This window comes from Dermacentor variabilis, chromosome 11, assembly GCF_050947875.1.
Source record: "Dermacentor variabilis isolate Ectoservices chromosome 11, ASM5094787v1, whole genome shotgun sequence".
NCBI classification, from domain to species: Eukaryota; Metazoa; Arthropoda; class Arachnida; order Ixodida; family Ixodidae; genus Dermacentor; species Dermacentor variabilis.
The window spans coordinates 70,649,744-70,669,796 of NC_134578.1; the positions used below are offsets into that span (position 1 = coordinate 70,649,744).

The window sequence follows — 20,053 nt, forward strand, 5'->3', positions numbered from 1 at the left end:
CACATCATCTCGCAAAAATTTATTTCCTAAAGTACCACTTGTGATATACGGAGCGTTTGCGAAAAATTTACCAGCCACAGGCGCTATTTGGCGCTTTAATTGTGGACTATGCGCGGCGAGGCGATTGTATTTTCGTAAATTCGCTTATCTCGATTTCTCTGGAAATTTTCCCCGGTTTTCATTACTTCGAGTTAACTGGATTTTACTGCAGTCTGCACCCTGACACCCAGACACGTCGTCTGCTTGCCGTCACGGACCCGCGCAGACACGTAGTACGACACGCCTGCAAGGAGTATGGATGCAGGATATAGGAGGGTGTTGACTGCAACGGTTGCACGTGCGCTGAGTAATCAAAGGACTACCGTTTATTGCAGCTACCGCAATCATGCCGCACTCCATACGAAACTGGTGACTCCCGAAATCCACTCTTTGACTAAGGCATAATTATGCATGAGAGCGACGAATACGCGTGCACCAAATATCGCACGCACTGCAGAACACAACCCGGCGCGCAGCAGCAATACGTTTCAGGATCTGCTAAATCTGACCGCATTTAAACATGCAGTACATTCAAGCCTTCCACAATCGCAGCCCGCAACGGGTGCTGTGCATGAGAGACCAACAGAATGAAGAAAGTCTCCCTGCAAATGGAGACGGCTTTCGAGAGCATGTGAAACTGCGCAACAGCGAGAAGCCGCTCCAGGAATACCAGCCATTCATCCAGAACGTAAAAATGGCTGTCCCTACAGAAGAATGGATGCTCAAGCGTTACTTGCGGGGCAACTCCGCAGTAAAATCTGGTCGCTGAATGGACGCTAATGCTCGAAAGTGGTATAACAATCCTGGCACGAAAAACTTCATCGAAACGTCCTTGAGGCACAGTTACTAATCGCTAAAGAAGGCATAAGTGTGGTGCTATGTATGCACAGTTCACGTGGTTATGTTTGAAATCACCACGTGCCCAAAGTTCAGATTGGGGCGCGGTTCAGTTTCTGTAATCCGCGGCCGTTTGTTTCCTAAGGCAGGCACTGCTGTGTGAAGAAATCCTCCCGGGAAGTGCAGCCGAAGGTGGCGCCGAACTCCAGCATGTTGTGCAGCGGCAGCAGGCAGTTGGCGCGCGGAGACAGCGGACTCGGCCTCTGGTCCGCGTCGCAGGAGAGCAGACAGAAGCGGGCGAAGAACGCCGCCTGAGCCTCGGGCCACTGCTTCCGAAAGTTGTGGCCGGCCGCCAATCTGCCGTAGCTCGCCACCAGGGCGTCATACGCGAGCCGCAGGCCCTGGGCGCGGAGCACCATCTCTTGACGCTGCCGCTCGCCGCCGCCGCTGACCCGGCGCTCTAGACCTAGGTGGTTGTGCAGCCGTTCCAGGCACGCAGCGCTGATTCGGTACTGACGCATCGCTCCTCGAGTCCACCAGGCGTCGCTGTGTCGGTGGGAGTGTCTTCTCTGCAAATAGGAAGGTTGGCCGTTTCTTCAGAGCAGGCACCTGTCTGCAGCCGCTCTCACGTGAGTGCGGCGCTAGCGTATCGAATTTCCTCCCCGCGTGACGTCCTCATGCGATGCGCCGCCCACCACTACACATGAAACGCGTCAACCCTCGAGGAACGGCGCACAGAACCAACTTGCGCCTGCGTTTAGTGAACGCATCTCTTGTGTGAGCGGGGCGAGCAAGCGCCGGGCAGAGAGAGCAAACGCCGGAACTTCCGCTTTTGCTCTCCCTGCCCTTTCATGCGATTTGCTAGCCGTTTGCATCAATTCTAATAAAGCGATTACTACCCACATAGCTTTTTCTTGTAGCTAAGTCCAGCACGGGAAAAACAAAACTAAGATAAAGAAAACTGCCGCAGTTGCGCCCGAAAGGCGAAGCATCGATTGCGATAGCAAATTATTACACAGTTATACGAAGAAAGTGTAGCAGTTTTATCGGCCGTATAACCTTGAAAGCATTCGCTCACTGACTAACAGACATGGTGTCACGCGCGCCACAGGCATGCATGAACAAATCTCACGTTATGACTGCGGAAAAACGCAGGCGTGAAGATGAGCGGCAGCAGCAGGGACCAAATTGCCCCTCGTGCTGCATCTCGTTTCAACGCGAACTAAGCGGCAAGAACACAGCGCACACGAAGCCATCAGCCCTCGGCACGCCTTGACTCTGTACCCGCCGGAGATAGCTTTCAAGAAAGGGCGCGCGCTGCCGCGTGCAGACGCGCCGTGCGCAGCCGTCGCCGGAGTAATACCCTTCCCCACTGCTGCCTTGCGCGCGATGGAAGACGGCGCGCCTCCTTTTTGCCTTCCTTCGCATGGATGTCCCATTTGATGATCGCTCTGTCTGAAGCGGTAACGTTCTGACTGGTGTTGTAGAAGTCGCGGGTCGCTTTTTTTCGCCGCAAAGATAGAGTAGTACCCCTCCTCCCTGCTGCCTTGCGCGCGATGGAGGACGGCGAGCCTCCTTTTCGCCTTCCTTCACTGCTCGCGCGAGGTGAAGCCAACAAATTTCTCGGCTCACCCTCGAACGCACCCGCTGTATATGGCCAGCATGCGGCCGCGATATCATCGCACTCGAACTTCATACGGAACAACACGGCGATGGCGACGGTGGACATGCGCCTGGAGTGTCCATATAATTTATATCTCAATAAAGAACACTACAGATCAATTATAAACAAAGTAGAATCTGTTTCGAAGAAACCAGATCAAAGGATGGTCACAGCTTACGAAGGTGCAAGCGGACACAAGAGCCGCGTTTACAGGAAGAAACCAATAAAGCGAAAACTTCCATTCACAAACCCCCTCCCTGCACATTCAAGAACCGCGACATAGTGTCTGATATAACAAAACCAAAAAATACTGACTTATAGCTGTGGCTAATTACGTTTCAATGAGCTGCAGTAGAGAGTACTAGCCTGTCCGCAATCGCAATTCCAGTTTACGGAATTCCACTTTACAGTTTGTAATATTTGCTAAGTGATCGCGTTATGGCGCAAATCTTTAACCACAGAGGACACAGATCCAATATGGCAGTGATCAACCATGTTCTGTTTATCTGCAGCTCTAAAGAGTTCGGACGCGACATATTCGTTGGCATGCAGTTCGTTTTCGTCGAGAACACCCATGCGAAAAAAAACTTGCGCACATATGACGCACGTTTTGGGAATCCATGTGAAGCAAAGCTTTCGTGAGGTGGTTAATTAAGTGCTATAAAACTGATCGCACTCGGTAAAGGGTGTAGCAGCACAGCGAGTACCTACTTGTCCAGCAAATCGGCAAGACGTGGAAGCACCCACCATGCGGACCAGGTGAACCACGCGACCAGGGAATACCTTGTCTCGGTGATTTTCCCACTTTTCTTCACGCTATCTATTACTAATGCGCTACTTGAAGGGGCGGCATATTTTGCTAGGCGAGAGGCCAACTGAGCAGAGGCGCGAAATCTCAATAACTAATGCAAACGAAGGTTAGTTTTATTAAAGAAATCATGCGCTTGAACATGTATATTTGTTGCGGTGAGAGCATTTATTTACTATTGATTGTTTTATGGCACAATTTCGCGAAAATCATAGCCCAAAACCGGCACACTTGTAAAGGTAGTGTATAGATTAGGCTACATGTTAGCCGATTTAGTATAAGAGAGGTGTGCTGCGTATGAGCTATTCGACGTGAAAACAGCAACAGCAGAAGGAGCAGTAGCAACGTTCGTCAAAGCACAGAAACCTTGGTTTAGGTTGATTCGCTTTCAGAAAAGCATTCTTAACCCATTGTTGTTGTCCGACGAAGCGTCACGAGATGTGGATAGTACCGTCCGCGGCTCCTGTAAAGCGGTAATCCGCGAACGGTAATACGTTCACAGATAAGCTCAACATCTCAAACAGGTAGTTTGAGCTTTTCCTTAAACGTACTACCACTTCAGAAATAGCGGGGTACCGGAGCGGTATACGCCGGCAACAAAGCCGGTAGCGATCTCTCGTGACGCAGAGTTAAGCGAGAATACACGCAAAGCCAATAGTAGTGGCCTATTATAACTTGCCTAACTGCTGGTGTAAAGCTTCGGTGGCGTCGTAATCCTTAGCTTTCCGTTATACTTTTCTTTCGGCGACAACCCTCGCGCAACACAATAGCGTCTAAAAAGAGTCGTAGTCGGACAGAGAGTCACAACGTGTCGTCACCAGCAGTAGCCGCGCATAGCTTCGGTAAGCCGGAAATCAGCGAGCGGTCACATACGTTCACGGATAACTTCAAACCCTACACGACGACGCTCGTACCGACTCCTCCGCTGACAAAAGCACCGGCGCGACGACCTCCGCTATTGCTGTGGCCAACAGCGCCCCGACCGTGGCGTAGTTGAAGTGCGCCGGCACGCCGACCGGGTACAAGTACGGGGCCTGCTGGTACAGCGTGGGAACCACGACGGCCGACGTGGGCCACGAGTACGCCAGCTCGCCGCGCCGCTCCCAGAGCGGGACCGCGAGCTCCTCTCGGGTCGGGGGACTGCGAAGGCGAACTTCGTGAACGAACGCCGTGACCTTGACGAAGAGTTCGACGAAGGTGTCGTTCCACTCGGCGAGGTCGTCGACCACTCGAGCGTAGCGGTTCGCGCCGTCGTTGATCAACGCAGCCATCGACTGCGTTGTCGCAGACAAGGACCATGCGAGCTTAGTTGTCAGGTCGACGGGTAGATAGTACGCAACTTTTCGAATGAAAGTCGGAGCCGTATGCTGGATAACGTTTCGTTTTCATGAGTTGTGATCATCCTTCATGCCATGTTTAGAGTTTCTGGCTCGCCTAGGGAAATAGGATTTCAGCCCTCAATATACATGCCGTAAGCTAAAGAAAAAAGTTTTTAGACGGTCGGCAGCGCCTAGTGCGATGCACATGCTTGTCTTGGTTTCTCCGAACGAGCAATTATAAGCGTTATGCGCTCTTCTTAATGAAACTAGCTTACAGTGACTACGTGAGCACGAACCAATTAGCGCTTTGTGTTTCTTGTGGCCTTTCTTGTGTCAGTGTCTGTAAGCGCTAAATCCAAGTACACTACGAACAACCAATGAAGCTGTTCCAGTCCATTTGCTTTCCTTTCCTTTTGCCTTTTGCAGTTGTGTACCAACTAATCCAACATCGCACTTTCATTGAAATGATTCCAAATCGTGCAATGACCTCCGAGATCAGGCACTCGCAATATAATTTAGCGGGCCACGGTCAAGCTCTGCAGGTCAAGTACGAAACGATATCAGTGGTTTGTCAAAGTTTTCCCGAGCAGCAGTTACACGCAAAAAAGAATGGACCCTCATAGCACTGAACTAACAACTGAACCATTGTTATCCTTAACGCAGGTATAAATGTGGTTTACATCAGGAGAACAAGAAGAAATGCGGACAGCAGAACAAATGGACAAAAATGTAATCTGCGCACGCAAGCATCCCGGCACACCAAAATTTAAACTGCCAGTAAGAATGTGAGATTAAGAAAGAAAGAAAAAATTCGGGCATAACTTATCTACGTTGACTAGCATAGTCAACGCAGTCTATCCAAGTCATTATAGTCTTCCCACTGCGGGTGCGTTGTAGAAACATCGTCTTCACGACTTACGCACTTAACCTAGAAGAGAACTAAAATCATTCATAATAAATACTTACTGAAACTCTCCTTGTTTTTTTTTTTCGTCTTGTTTTTGAGTTTTTTTTTAATTTTTTAATTTTATTCCGTTTTTTTTTATACCGTCTTGCTGTTAACAAGTGTTCTTATTACTCATATGATATAAACATGTTTTGATATTACTCTTCGCTCTCATCTGTACTACTGTTGCTTTATACATTGTATAACATCATGAGTGTCTTTAGCAGGAGGTCCCGATACAGTCTTTGACTATGGGACCTCCTTATGTATACTACGCACATGCAATTATCTGTATTTTTACTAATAAATAAATAAATAAATAAATAAATAAATAAATAAACCACCTAATTGACATTGCCAAAACTTACATAACCACTGGCGTTAAAGTAGAAAAATGCTTGTTTTTCGTCCACTCTAATTTAAATCAGGTAATTTAATTTCCTCTCTGCTTTCCCTCGCTTCATTGTCTGTTGGCTTTATGTGATTTTGTCCAGCGAAAATCCATCCACGCGTTTCCCTTTCTACTTCTTCATTCTGTATGTCCCCTTCGTATCTTGAGTGCGATGTGGTAGCTGGCATCTGTGGACCTAGCTATTTGACAGCAGAAGCCTCACTTTAAAAAAAAATGATGAATATATCTTGCTCTGTGCAAACTAAGGCGATTAGCGCAGTAAGCCGAGTTCGTCAATGAGACAAAAAAACATATGAGACAAGAAAATGTACATTGTCCGGTTAGATTACCCATTCCCAACGTCTATATTTTTTTTTCGCATGGCCTCCGAGATTGGGCGTGCTGGCAGGTATTGCTGGGGCCTTCGCATTCACACGGAGAGAGCTCAGTGCTGGGCGTGGCCGCCTTCATCGCCGAACCGCGGCGCTCGCAACCAAGTTATTTGTTTTTTGTTTGTTTTTTTCAAGCGTCGGAGAGCCTTTCAGAAACTCCGGTATTGTGGCTGCGGCTTGGATAAGGCAAGAAAAAAAGTTTTCGCGCCGCTGTGTGGCTTCTTACTGATGTAGAAACGACAGCTGTCGGTCTACGAGGAGCACGCTGGCGCCTATTTATCTTCAAATGCGTTTTTATTTTTTTGTTAAGCGCAAACTACCACCACATTCGCGTTCGAAGACTTCGCAATGTGCCGGAAACGCGCTAGGCTTCTCAATTCGTGGGTTATGTGGACGTTTATCGTTATGTGAGCTGGTGTCAATGTTGCGAGCGAGTCGCCCGCTGGTGCCGGCGCTTCTTTTTGTCGATGCGTTTCGCCGTCGTGGTAGGTTCGTGAAGCAAGATGTACAGCATGATCCACTCATGGAAGCATCCTGCAGTAGTTCGCGTACTTAGATTTAGGCGCAAGTTAGAGAACCCCCACGTGATCAAAACCAAACCGGAATTTCCACCACGGCGTGCTTGATAACCATATGGTGTTTTTTGCTCGTACGTACACCTTAGACTTTCCTTTCTTTTTCGCCTCAATCGCCACAGTAAGGCATTGTCGTGCTAAGTCGCCAGCTTTATTGGGGGTCACATTGTCATTTCCCTCCTAAATATTAAAACCCGTTTTCTGGCAGGAACCAGTGTTGCACGTATTGACATTTATCAGCTGACAAGGCAAGGTATTGAAAAGTATAATACGGCAGTAGAGAAAGAATTTGTTATGCTTGTATATTACGCTTGTCTCTGCAGCTGGTCTCTACATTGTCAGAAAATGAACAAACCTATCCTGAAAAATTAGGATTCCATTCGTCTAAACGCAAACTTGAGGTGAGTTTGAAAGTGGTAAAATTGGTGAAGTGCGACTGAAACGTGAAACGGCACAAGGAATGCTTAAGCTAAGGCGCTGCAATCTTTAAGAAAGATTATTTTTTGTAATAAAAAAATCTGTGTTCTGCTGCGTTAATTCGGGAGGGGGTAGGGGGGAGGGGAGGAGGGCCTGCTGCGGGCCGCAGTCTCAAGGCTAGCTGGAGCGAGAAATTGTGCACGAAGCGTGAAACGATAACTTATGCCATTATTTACTCGTAATTGACACCCCAGCCGGCATAATCCGTAACTAAAAAAATAGCAATTATTCAAATGTTAGATACATCGAACAGAAAAATACTAATCACTTTTCCGCATGCCTGCTTACGGTATGTTTATTTTTATACAGCGAAGCTGTTAAGGGCTACTGTTTCTGTCTGCGTTCTCAGTGCAGTTGAACTTGGCCCTCTTTTGATTGATTGATTGATTGATTGATTGATTGATTGATTGATTGATTGATTGATTGATTGATTGATTGATTGATTGATTGATTGATTGATTGACGAGGACAGCGTCACTGTCCTCGGTAAGCAGTTCAATGATCACCGTCTGAATGGGTGAGTGAGTGAGTGAGTGAGTGAGTGAGTGAGTGAGTGAGTGAGTGAGTGAGTGAGTGAGTGAGTGAGTGAGTGAGTGAGTGAGTGAGTGAGTGAGTGAGTGAGTGAGTGAGTGAGTGAGTGAGTGAGTGTTGGGTTGACCATCCGGAAACAACGGTGAGGTTACGAGACATGCAGTAGCAGAGAGCCTTCGGATAATTTTTATCCCATAGGGTTCTTTACAGCGCACATAAGTCTAACAACACAAGCGTTTTCGCATTTCGCTCCCATCGATATGCGGCCACCTCGGCCGGGGAATGGGACAGGCGACTTCCTGGTTTTGTTAGAGTGACGAACGTTTGTACTTACCGACATATCTCGGGAGGTAACCACGAGTCCCACCGTTCTGATCTTCTCGTGGGCGGCCCGGCGCAACGACGTGGTGAGCCACTTGAGCATGGTGGTGTCGTGCGATGTCTTTTTCAGTTCGTCGAACATGGCCTCGACGACGTCCTCAGATCGGCGAACCTGCTGGGCGCTTGCCACGAACCGCGGCCACAAAGAGGCCAAGGTCCTCTGCACCAGGGCAACGCAAAATCGCTCCTGGTCTTCGGGATCCGGCGAGAGGCGCCTTCTGGACAGCTCCAGCGAGAGTACTTCGGCATCCAGATGCGAGGCCAGGTACAACGCGGTTTGCTGGATGCCGCCATTGGAGGTCATTTCGCGGAACGCCCGCCGGAAGCCAGTTGCTTCATTGGCTATAGCGATGTCCGACAAGAACAAACCGTTCTTTCCAAAACGCACAAGCACATCTTGAACCTTTCGGGCCCATGCTGTTGCGTTCGCGTCGGGGACGAGGTCGTCTAGAAACTCCTCCAAGGGCCCATTCACGTCGCCTTCTTCCGCGCTTCGAGAGGAGTTGCGGTTGGCGTCAAGTTGGCCCTGGACGAGGTCGTCCATCCTCAGGATCGTGTTGAGGCCCTGGTCATCGTATTTCCCGACGCTTCGCAGACTGGACACCAGATCGCGGCGGTCACCGGTGGTCGTGAGTTTATGGAGCAGCGACGTTCCGCTCGAAAGCCGCAGCACGGCGTCGCTGTCCTCGGTGAACAGTTCGATGATGAGCACCGTGTGGAAACCGACGAGCAGCGACGTCCGCACCAGGAGCTCGACGAGCTTGTCGTAGCTGCTCGAGTCGCGGATCTCGGTCCATTTCAGCTGGCTCCGCGCCGACTCGAGCGTTGCTGCGAACGCGGCCGGGTCGGAACTCGCCGACGCGTATCGATGGCACTCCCGGTAGACGATGCGTGCCAGACGCAGATCTGCCGGAACATCTGCGACGGCGTTGTTTCAAGGGTACAAATGAGGACACGCATCGAAAGTTTACCAAGAAAATTTATCTGCGCCTGAAACACGGGCTGGGTTAGTTGACCGAACAAGCGCATCATTGTTTCCCGCGGTAAAAAAGTTTTCACGAACCAGTCGGAGAAGAAAGGCGATAAACCAACAATGGAGTTTTACCGAAGCAGTAAATCTGCGGGCAAGAAAAAGAAAGCCGAAAAATATTATGCGCCATTCCACTCTGTGACGGTGGATCACCAGCGAAGCTGTGTAGCACACGACAAAGAGGTGACACAGAATTTGTAACGAAGGTACGAATGCATATATTGTCTTGATTGGTGGTCATCGTTACGAAAGGCACGCACACATTTATTTGCGTGCATTCCCGCCCATTCGCCTTATACATTCTTTATAGACATTGGTTATTACATTCGGGTTCTCATTTTGCGATATATTGAAGCAAAGAATATGAGACCGCAATCACCGAACCGACTGCCAATGGGCCAGTGCCGTCAGCGCCTTCGCAGAGCAAGGAGCAGAATGTGAACGCTGGCATGATGAGTGGTAACGGCGTCAGCTGTGGAAGAAGACGACGACGAACGCGAGAGCAGTGACACGAGCCTTTGTTGATGATGGTAGTTGATGTTGATGATGATATTGATGATGATAGTCATAGACTGATGGAACATGGTTATAGCGGCACATTCGAAGACGGGACACCGAAAGAATGCGCGGAGAACAGTTGTCCTCCGCGCATCCTTTCTGTGTCCCGTCCTCACACCATGCTCCATCAAGCCAAGTAGGCCATCTAACTCTCTTAATCGTATCCAGCAATGTGGAGGACAGAGGCAAGGAAAGCCTCGCTTAAATTTCGAAGATTCATGGAACCAAAATGTACCACGCTTGCGTGTCAAAGTACAACTGTGATAATCCACCTCCTCCTCCGACATACCACTTGAAGGCATGCTGATGAAAGCATCGCTTTCTCGTGTGCAGATAAGCTTGCGGTGTGACCAAAAACGCGTGCAGCATCAAAAGAGCGGGAAGGATTGACACCTTCAGCAGTGATAGGGCATTTCTTCCTTTTTTTTTCGACCGTGCCTCGTACTTCGATTAAACGTGTCCTGCGTCAAAAAGCAGACAAACATCAAGGATTTGGAAACATTCCGTTGGTACCTCAGACGTAAGCATCAGACGCGATGAACGTCCGAGTCCATTGAATCCCTGACTGTTGACCCCACGAATAAATTCTTAAAGTGTCTCTGCTTTGTAACTCGCGACATGTGTGCTGCAGGTTCCAGCCACATCCTAAAAAGTAATAGATAGGATGATTGTCTTTCTAAAGTCATGAAACGAGGAATCGCTGTAAGTTGTTGTGCTGGCTGCTCCTTGCAAGTCTCAAAAGCACCAGGTGGCCATGACTTGGGCTGACAAACTGGAACGCCTACTGACTGCAGGCTTTTCACAGGAAACGGCCGCGGAGGTCGCTGAAAACCTCATCAACGAGATCAAGGCCAGCGGTGATGAAGCGCAAGTTCATAATGAACGGTGTTGCGTTTCGCCTGCGACACGTGGTTTTGCCGGCGCGACTGCGGCGGGGCGGCAGACATTTTGGCCCGATCGTCGTCGCCACAACACTCATCGCCAGGTGTTTCCAGGCGCGACTGCGGCGATGCGACCGCCTAGGGATCATCCTCGCATTCCAGTCATTGTGCCCGAAACAGGCGATGCCAAAGCAGGGATCTCATTCCAGTCATTGTGCCCGAAACAGGCGATGCCAAAGCAGGGATCTCGTTCCAGTCATTATGCCCGAAACAGGCGATGCCAAAGCAGGGACCATCCTCTCATTACAGTCATTGTGTCCGACCGGCAGCGCCACGACAGGGTGCTACGAGATCGTGCTCGACATGGTGCTACGGCATCGCTACGACAGTGTGCGTCACCATTAGCCCATTGTACATTCACGTGCTCGTCTTTTGAGGGGTTCCTTCTTGCCCTCAACTGCGAGAGTATAAAAACAGCTGCCCCCGGACGCCAAAAGAGAGGGCTCCGATTTCTTCTGTTGAGTGAAGTGCTCTCCCGTCTCTCTACTTCGGTCAAACCTGACCGCCAACTCTTTGCGATGTTAAAATAAACAAGTTGTTTCGTTGTTACCAGTCGACTCATGCTTTGCCGGGACCTTCGGATGCTTCCAGTTGTACCCCAGGCCGCCAGGCCAACGCTACCCTTGGGGCTTGCGACCCAGGTACAACCACGGGCGTCAGCGCCGAGTTCCCAACAGATCGTACCAGCAGTCGGATCCAAACATCTGGTGGCAGCGGTGGGATCGCGACAACGGAGGCCAGCAGCGAAGAGATGCAGTTGACTGTATGCTGAGCAGCTCAACGACGATCCGGGAGCAGTGCAACGAGCCCTGTGTGACGACTGGTTGCCTGCAGCGGAACGACTGCGCGGAATTCCTGCCTGCGAGGTTTGGTGAGTGCGGGACTTTCTTCTTCTGAGCTTTGCCAGGCTTTTTGTTAGTGTCAGAAACAGAGCTGGTAATTGTGGTTGTCGTTGCTGCCGGGTTAGTTTGCGGCAAGACAATAATAAGCAGTAGAGAAAGCAGCATTCAGAGCAGCCATGGATTTGAAGTCGTTGCGCAAACCGAAATTGTTGGAGCTTGCAAGAGAGTTGGGTCTGGATGTCTCAGACAAACTCAGAAAACCAGAACTGCTAAAGGCTATTCTTGAGTTAGAGGCTGAGGATGACGAGCTGTCGGAATGCCTTGAGACTATTGAGGAGAGGTCAAAAAGACAGGAGCGCGAACTTAAAGAGCAAAAAGAGAAACAGGAGCGCGAACTTAAAGAACAGAAAGAAAAAGAAGAGCGTGAACGTAAAGAACAGAAAGAGCGAGAGCAACAAGAGAAAAAAGAAGAGCGCGAACACGCTTTGGAAATGAAGCGTCTCGAGGTAGAGATGGAACGCGCTCGTAATGGAAGTCAGGCACACGGTGCAGGAGAACGAGTATTGTTCAAAATGACTGACCTGATGCGGCCGTTTAAGCTTGGAGAGGACATTGGTTTGTTCCTGGTTAACTTTGAGCGAACGTGCGAGAAGCAGGGGTTCTCTCGGGAAACGTGGCCACAGCGCTTGCTCACTTTGTTACCCGGCGAGGCGGCCGACGTAGTCGCTCGCTTGGATAGAGAGGAAGCAGAGGATTTCGACACAGTGAAATCGAGTCTTCTAAAAAAGTACCGGCTGTCTGCGGAAGCGTTCCGTCGGAAGTTTCGGGAAAATGAGAAAGGCAAAAGTGAGTCATATACAGAGTTTGCGTATAGGCTTATGTCGAACATGCAGGAGTGGCTCAAAGAAGAGAAAGCGTTTGGTGACCACGATAAAGTTCTGCAGTGTTTCGGGCTAGAACAGTTTTATAGTCGGTTACCGGAGAACGTGCGATACTGGGTCTTGGATAGGCCAGACGTGAGTACGGTGGCTAGAGCCGCTGAGCTAGCCGAGGAGTTTGTGACGCGTCGAGCTCGCGGAGCTAAGGACGGTCAAAAGGGTGAATTTGGCTCGAAGTTTGAGAGGCCGAAGTTCACGCCCATGAGATTAAAGGGGGACACGCGTAGTGCGGATGCGAGCGAAAGCAGTCCGACCAAACGTAAAGAGACGGCGGCAGCCAAACGCAGAAAGCGGTTCGAGATGAGGCGAGCGCGCTTGTGTTATACGTGCCAGAAGCCGGGTCACTTTTCGGCGCAGTGTCCGGAAACAACACCAAAAGTTGTGTTTTTTTCAATAGGCAGCACTGACGAGAACATGAAGCTTCTCGAGCCTTACATGCGAGACCTCCTCGTGAACGGGAAAGAGTGCCGAGTGCTTCGCGATTCCGCAGCTACGATGGATGTAGTTCACCCATCTTACGTAGAACCCCATATGTTCACGGGCGAGTGCGCATGGATCAAGCAAGCCGTGGAAGCTCATAGCGTGTGTCTGCCGGTAGCAAAAGTGCTTATTGAAGGACCTTTCGGAGCGCTTGAGACAGAGGCGGCAGTGTCATCTATGCTGCCACCCCAGTACCCGTACCTATTTTCAAACAGGTCCGATCACCTCCTGCGCGAGAAGGGGCTTTTGTTTGGTGAAGCTAGTGTTCAGGCCTTAACCAGATCGAAGGTTCGGGAGCTCGCTGCAAAGGCGGTAGTTGCGGGGCCGACGTTATCAAACAACGAAAAAGGGTCAGAGGCGCAGCAAGCTGATATTCAGAGCACGCCCGAACTGAATAAACTTGAGTCTGTAACGTTAAAGGCGCCAGATACTGGAGAGGAAACGCCCGACGCGGGAAAGTTAGAAGAGCTATCTACTGATTTGCTCATCGCGCCTACGTCAGACGGACTTGATAGGTTGCTAAAAGTCAGCCGGACGGCTTTGATAGCCGAGCAAAAAAAGGATGGCAGCCTGGAAAACGTGCGCTGCAATGTCAAAGAAGGTATCGCCAGGAAAACTGCGCGTTTTGTGGAAAGAGGTGGAGTCCTGTACCGGAAGTATCTAGACCGAAGAGGAGTGGAGTTCGATCAGCTGGTCGTGCCTCAATGCTATCGTCAGGATCTGTTGCGCTTGTCACATGGGGGTTCGTGGTCCGGACACCTAGGAGTTAAGAAAACTAAGGACCGTCTCTTGCAAGAGTACTATTGGCCAGGGTGTTTTCGGGACGCAGACCATTTCGTGAGGACATGTGACACTTGTCAGCGGGTGGGCAAACCAGGGGACAAATCGAGGGCGCCGTTGAAATTGGTACCTATCATTACGGAGCCTTTTAGACGGCTCGTTATTGATACTGTGGGACCTCTGCCGGTAACAGCCACGGGGTACAGACACATTTTGACTGTGATCTGCCCAGCGACAAAGTTCCCTGAAGCAGTGCCGCTTAAAGAACTCAGCTCAGTTGAGATAGTTAATGCACTACTGTCCATATTTGCGCGAGTTGGTTTTCCTGCGGAAATCCAATCAGATCAGGGCACAGTGTTTACTAGCGCTTTGACGACAACTTTTCTCGAAAGGTGTGGGGTAAAGCTGTTACACAGCTCAGTGTACCACCCACAGTCGAATTCCGTTGAGAAGCTCCACTCCGTCATGAAGCGCGTGTTGAGAGCGTTGTGTTTTGAACATCGAACTGACTGGGAGCTGTGTCTGCCTGGGGTGATGTTTGCTTTAAGGACCGCGCCGCATGCGGCTACGGGGTTTTCGCCAGCTGAACTGGTGTACGGTCGCTCGCTTCGATCTCCGCTTCGCATGCTTCGAGAATCATGGGAAGGTAGGGGCGACGACCCAGTCGTGGTGGAGTACGTGCTTAAGCTCCTCGAACGCTTAAGAAGGGCACAGGAGTTGTCAGGTGAAGCAATGACAAAGGCCCAGCAGAGGGCCAAGGTTTATTATGATCGGACAGCCAGGGCCCGTCGTTTTGAGGTTGGCGATGAGGTCATGATATTGCGCACATCGCTAAACAACAAACTAGACGTGCAGTGGGAGGGCCCAGCACGAATTGTTCAGAAACTGTCGGACGTTAACTACGTGGTAAGTCTGCCAGGAAAGCGGAAAGCACAGCAAGTTTACCACTGTAATCTGCTCAAACCTTATAGACAAAGGGAAGCAGTGGTGTGCATGATGGTAAACGTTCCTGAAGAGCTTCCGGTCGAGCTTCCGGGACTAGGCTCAGTGACGAACAGGGAAGACACCGGTCAAGTCATTAGTGACCTTATCAGTAAAGCACCGCTGTCGCCTGAGCAGAAAACCGAACTACACCAGCTATTACAAGAGTTTCAAGGACTGTTCTCTGAGAGGCCTGGTAGGACTTCTGTACTTACTCATGACATAGAACTTACCTCACCAGAGCCAGTACGATCCAAGGCGTATCGGGTGTCACCCCGCCAGAGCGATATTATGGAGGCTGAGGTAAAGAAAATGCTACAGCTCGGTGTTATTGAGGCAGGTGAGAGTGATTATACCTCCCCTTTGATTTTAGTTGAGGTACCGGGCAAGGAACCTCGTCCTTGCGTCGACTACCGCAGGCTTAATTCCATCACTAAGGATCAAATTTATCCGATCCCTAACATCGAGGAGCGCCTTGAGAAAGTTAGTAGCGCTCAGTTTATTTCCACCCTAGATCTTGTCAGGGGTTATTGGCAGGTTCCACTTACAGAAGAGGCTAGTAGGTATGCGGCGTTCATTTCACCAATGGGAACATTCCGTCCTAAAGTGTTGAGTTTTGGTTTGAAGAACGCGCCATACTGTTTTTCAAGCCTCATGGATAAAGTGTTACGGGGACAGCAAGAATTCGCTTTACCGTATCTAGACGACGTAGCGATATTCTCCGCATCCTGGTCTGAGCATATGGCACACTTGCGGGCAGTGCTAACCCGCCTGCGCGAAGCGGGCTTGACAGTCAAGGCTCCTAAGTGCCAGATAGCACAGGCCGAGGTTGTCTACCTCGGTCACGTGATTGGTCAGGGTCGTCGCCGCCCCTCTGAAATAAAAGTGGCCGCTGTGCGAGACTTTCCGCAACCGCGCACCAAGACCGATATTCGGTCGTTCTTGGGTGTCGCCGGCTACTATCAGAGGTACATCCCTAGGTACTCTGATATCGCGGCTCCCCTGACGGATGCTCTAAGAAAGACAGAGCCTCAAACAGTCGTCTGGGACGAGACCAAGGAAAGAGCTTTTAGCGCCCTAAAGAGTGCCCTAACAAGCCAGCCTGTGCTACGATCGCCAGACTATACAAAAGGGTTCATTGTTCAGTGCGATGCTAGTGAGCGAGGCATGGGCGTTGTACTGTGCCAACGGGAAAATGGAGAAGTAGAACACCCCGTCCTGTATGCTAGTCGTAAGCTGACCAGTCGTGAGCAGGTGTATAGCGCCACCGAGAAAGAGTGTGCATGTCTCGTGTGGGCCGTTCAGAAATTGTCATGCTATCTAGCCGGCTCGAGGTTTATCATTGAGACGGATCACTGCCCTCTCCAATGGCTGCAGACCATCTCTCCCAAAAATGGCCGCCTCCTGCGCTGGAGCCTCGCTTTACAACAATATTCCTTTGAGGTGCGTTACAAAAAGGGGAGTCTCAACGGTAACGCCGATGGCTTAAGTCGAAGCCCCTAACGTAGGAATCAGCCTCAAAATTGTTTGTTACTGATGTTTTTCTTCCTGAGGCAGGATTTTTTTTTAACATATTGCTTTTGTTTAGTGTTTCAAAGTGATGATATGCTTTCTAGTGCAATTTTTCAATTTGTGGACGCGTTCTGAGTGATGCTAGACTACTGTAAGGAACTAGGCAGTGGTATAAAAAGGGGAAAGAGCCTGGCAGGGCTTAGTGAGGGTTGTGCCGTGCTTGCTGACTGAGCGGTTGAGTTTCAGCGTAGTTCTAACGCTTGCCGGGAACGAGAACAAAAATGTGAACTCTCCCGAAGTCACTTTGCAGTGTCCCGTGCGAACCTGAACAAGAGAACGAGGCCTTCTCTGTGCGCTGCGCTCAAGAAACGTCGAGGGACGCCCGACTTCGGTTATGAGCATCATCGAGCGACATCCCTCCGGACAGCGGATGCAGTCCCCTGTCCATCGGGATCTCCTTCCCCCGGCGGGGCGGTCTGTTGCGTTTCGCCTGCGACACGTGGTTTTGCCGGCGCGACTGCGGCGGGGCGGCAGACATTTTGGCCCGATCGTCGTCGCCACAACACTCATCGCCAGGTGTTTCCAGGCGCGACTGCGGCGATGCGACCGCCTAGGGATCATCCTCGCATTCCAGTCATTGTGCCCGAAACAGGCGATGCCAAAGCAGGGATCTCATTCCAGTCATTGTGCCCGAAACAGGCGATGCCAAAGCAGGGATCTCGTTCCAGTCATTATGCCCGAAACAGGCGATGCCAAAGCAGGGACCATCCTCTCATTACAGTCATTGTGTCCGACCGGCAGCGCCACGACAGGGTGCTACGAGATCGTGCTCGACATGGTGCTACGGCATCGCTACGACAGTGTGCGTCACCATTAGCCCATTGTACATTCACGTGCTCGTCTTTTGAGGGGTTCCTTCTTGCCCTCAACTGCGAGAGTATAAAAACAGCTGCCCCCGGACGCCAAAAGAGAGGGCTCCGATTTCTTCTGTTGAGTGAAGTGCTCTCCCGTCTCTCTACTTCGGTCAAACCTGACCGCCAACTCTTTGCGATGTTAAAATAAACAAGTTGTTTCGTTGTTACCAGTCGACTCATGCTTTGCCGGGACCTTCGGATGCTTCCAGTTGTACCCCAGGCCGCCAGGCCAACGCTACCCTTGGGGCTTGCGACCCAGGTACAACCACGGGCGTCAGCGCCGAGTTCCCAACAGATCGTACCAGCAGTCGGATCCAAACAACGGCTTTAAAGGAACCCAGTGCTTCTGCAGTATGTTACAGTGGCTCTCCCATCGCCTAAGAAAGGTGGTAGCGTAATGCGGCGTCCCTGTTGTTCTGTCAGCACTGGTCGAAATGACGCACGCGCGGGTTGCTGTAAAAGGCAAAGACAACCCACGTGTGCCAAAAATAATGCTACGTGCTTTGTCGCGCGTAAGAATGACTTAGTTTAAAGTACGCCGCTTTCATGTAGCAAGTGCTGTATCGGCCATACAGGAGCCTGCTTCAATGACTGACTGAAAAAACAATTGACCGGTGGTCAAGGGATCGGTGGATGTGGCTGATAATTGCCGAACGTGTCCATTGCTTTTTGATGCTACCCCCGTCCTAGGTCACTGCAGACGTTTTCAGCATACGACGCAGAGATAATGGAACTAGCCAGACTTTAACTGGTTCCTCAAATGAGGTGGATTGCTTCCCAGATTCGGTTGACACATACAGGGGGTAGGATTTCTTTGTTTGGCTAATTTTAAATTAAAAGAATGTTTCCCTTATTCCAGGCACTCTGCTGCGGTAGGTTGGTAGGCTCCTGTCTCGTCCTGTTTCAAACCTCTTCAATGAAAAGTTCATGGCCAACGGTTGGATCTAACGCCTGACTTGCAGCACAGCAGCATGATATTCTAACCTCTAAGCAATGGATTCTGTGCCTTTACCTCACGTGCCTACTCCTCACGTGCCTATTTGTTCTTGTGCCGAAGCCGGATAGCTGTTCGAGACGCTCGACACCCAAGTCAGATGACAGTTTCTCGCATTCTTCGCTGGTGGCAGCTCGCACGTCGAAATACTATGTTAGAGTGCAGAACCTTTGAGATCAGGCCACATTCCCCAATTCTTCGCTAGTACCAGCTAAGGCTATGCAGAAGCTGTGCGATACTGTACCGCCTTCATGGCCGGCCCAGGTCCAACAGGTTTTAACGTTTATTTGTCGGAGTGCATATTATATTGTCATTTTACCATAAACAACACGACATAGCCATAGATGCGTACGACTGTATAACGCGTAGTCGGCGATGACGTCGAAATTCCAGTTTGTTTCGCTTAGATTCGTCCAGCGCCTATGTAGAACATAACCATCGGCATGTCGTAAACTACTTGCCCCGAACTTGCCGCAGCGATATGTCGTGTGCCAAGTCTAGCTAATATTGATCGCGCCCGCCTATCTGTAGAATGCTCCATGAACGACTCTTCAAGACAAACCAAGTGGTCTGCACGCAGCAAACATTCTTAAGTAGATGCCTCATTTCATTACTTTCCGCACTTCCATGACTACAAAAAAGCTGCAACCAAACTTGCCTTTATTATGTGCAGGCTTTATAATGGTTGTGGTCAACAACAACAAAAAAAGGCGCCTTTCGATTCTTCTCATCCGCACTCGTGCGCACGCAACAAATCGCGAGCGGGCAACGATAGTACCCACGTTTAGAGTGATGCGCTAAATGTGTACCCTATTCATACGCCGACGCTTGTAACACAGCTAAGATATTCACCCACCGGTAGCGGAAACGTGCCGTATTAGGATAGTGGTGAAGACAGATGCCGCAGTTTCCGCAGCATGCTGGCCCTGTGTTTCTATGTCACAGGCAGCTAAGCGCGCCCGTCTGTTCCTGTCCCCTCAAAGTGGACATGGCTACGTTATTGCCACAGAATTGCCGATATTAACGATATTATTCATTACTGATGCGGGAGAAACTGTTTCAATGCACGTAATGTACTCACGAGAAGAAGAAAATATCGCGTTCGGCGCGTTCGGCTTGCTCCGCCGGCCGCCATTTTTGTTTTGGTGTCCCGCAGCAAACGCGGGACGAAAAAATTTTTTTTTTTCTTTTCGCGGGAAATTCCACCCCCGTAACTGACCACACCCCTGATTTTGCGCCAATTTTTCTGACACAAAAAAGTGCAATCATTATGCGAGTAAATACGGTATATATATATATATATATATATATCGCTGTAAATCGCTGTCGCATAACCTAGGCCTGCTTTGCTTAATAGAAGTTACGAAGCAACTTTTTGCACAAATAACCATTTTCTTCTCTTGAATTTCGAACGCGATATCCGAAGCTTTAGACTGCTCAGAAAACTTTCGAATATAGAGGAAGGCCGGTGAACAGGCGTCTCGATGTACGAAATGTACTTGACGGGCGCTTCAACACTATTTATTCCTGTCAGAATATCGTTGACAGATTGTTAGGTTGTATGTATCGCATTCTTTGGAAACGTTTTATTTTATCTGTTTCTTCAGCGCACGAATTTGTCCTGCCTCAACATTTCTCTAAACGCATCGTTGTCTGAAGTTACCACTTCGCCTGAGAAGATGAGGCGATAAATATTGAAAAGCCGCGATTTTTCAGTGCGCTGC

At 50.0% G+C, this 20,053-nt stretch overlaps 1 protein-coding gene across 1 annotated transcript in view; it reads right to left on the minus strand.

Annotated features, from left to right (window-relative positions):
* Nucleotides 1–352: 352 nt before the first annotated feature.
* LOC142563132 (uncharacterized) overlaps nt 353–20,053 on the minus strand; it is a 29,456-nt gene continuing 9,755 nt past the window's right edge. The window contains exons 4-5 of the mRNA XM_075673674.1: nt 8,313–9,277; nt 353–1,445 (exon numbers count right to left, since the gene is read on the minus strand). Coding sequence (XP_075529789.1) covers nt 1,017–1,445; nt 8,313–9,277 — 1,394 coding nt within the window. The 3' untranslated portion in view covers nt 353–1,016. The remainder of the gene's footprint in view (nt 1,446–8,312; nt 9,278–20,053) is intronic.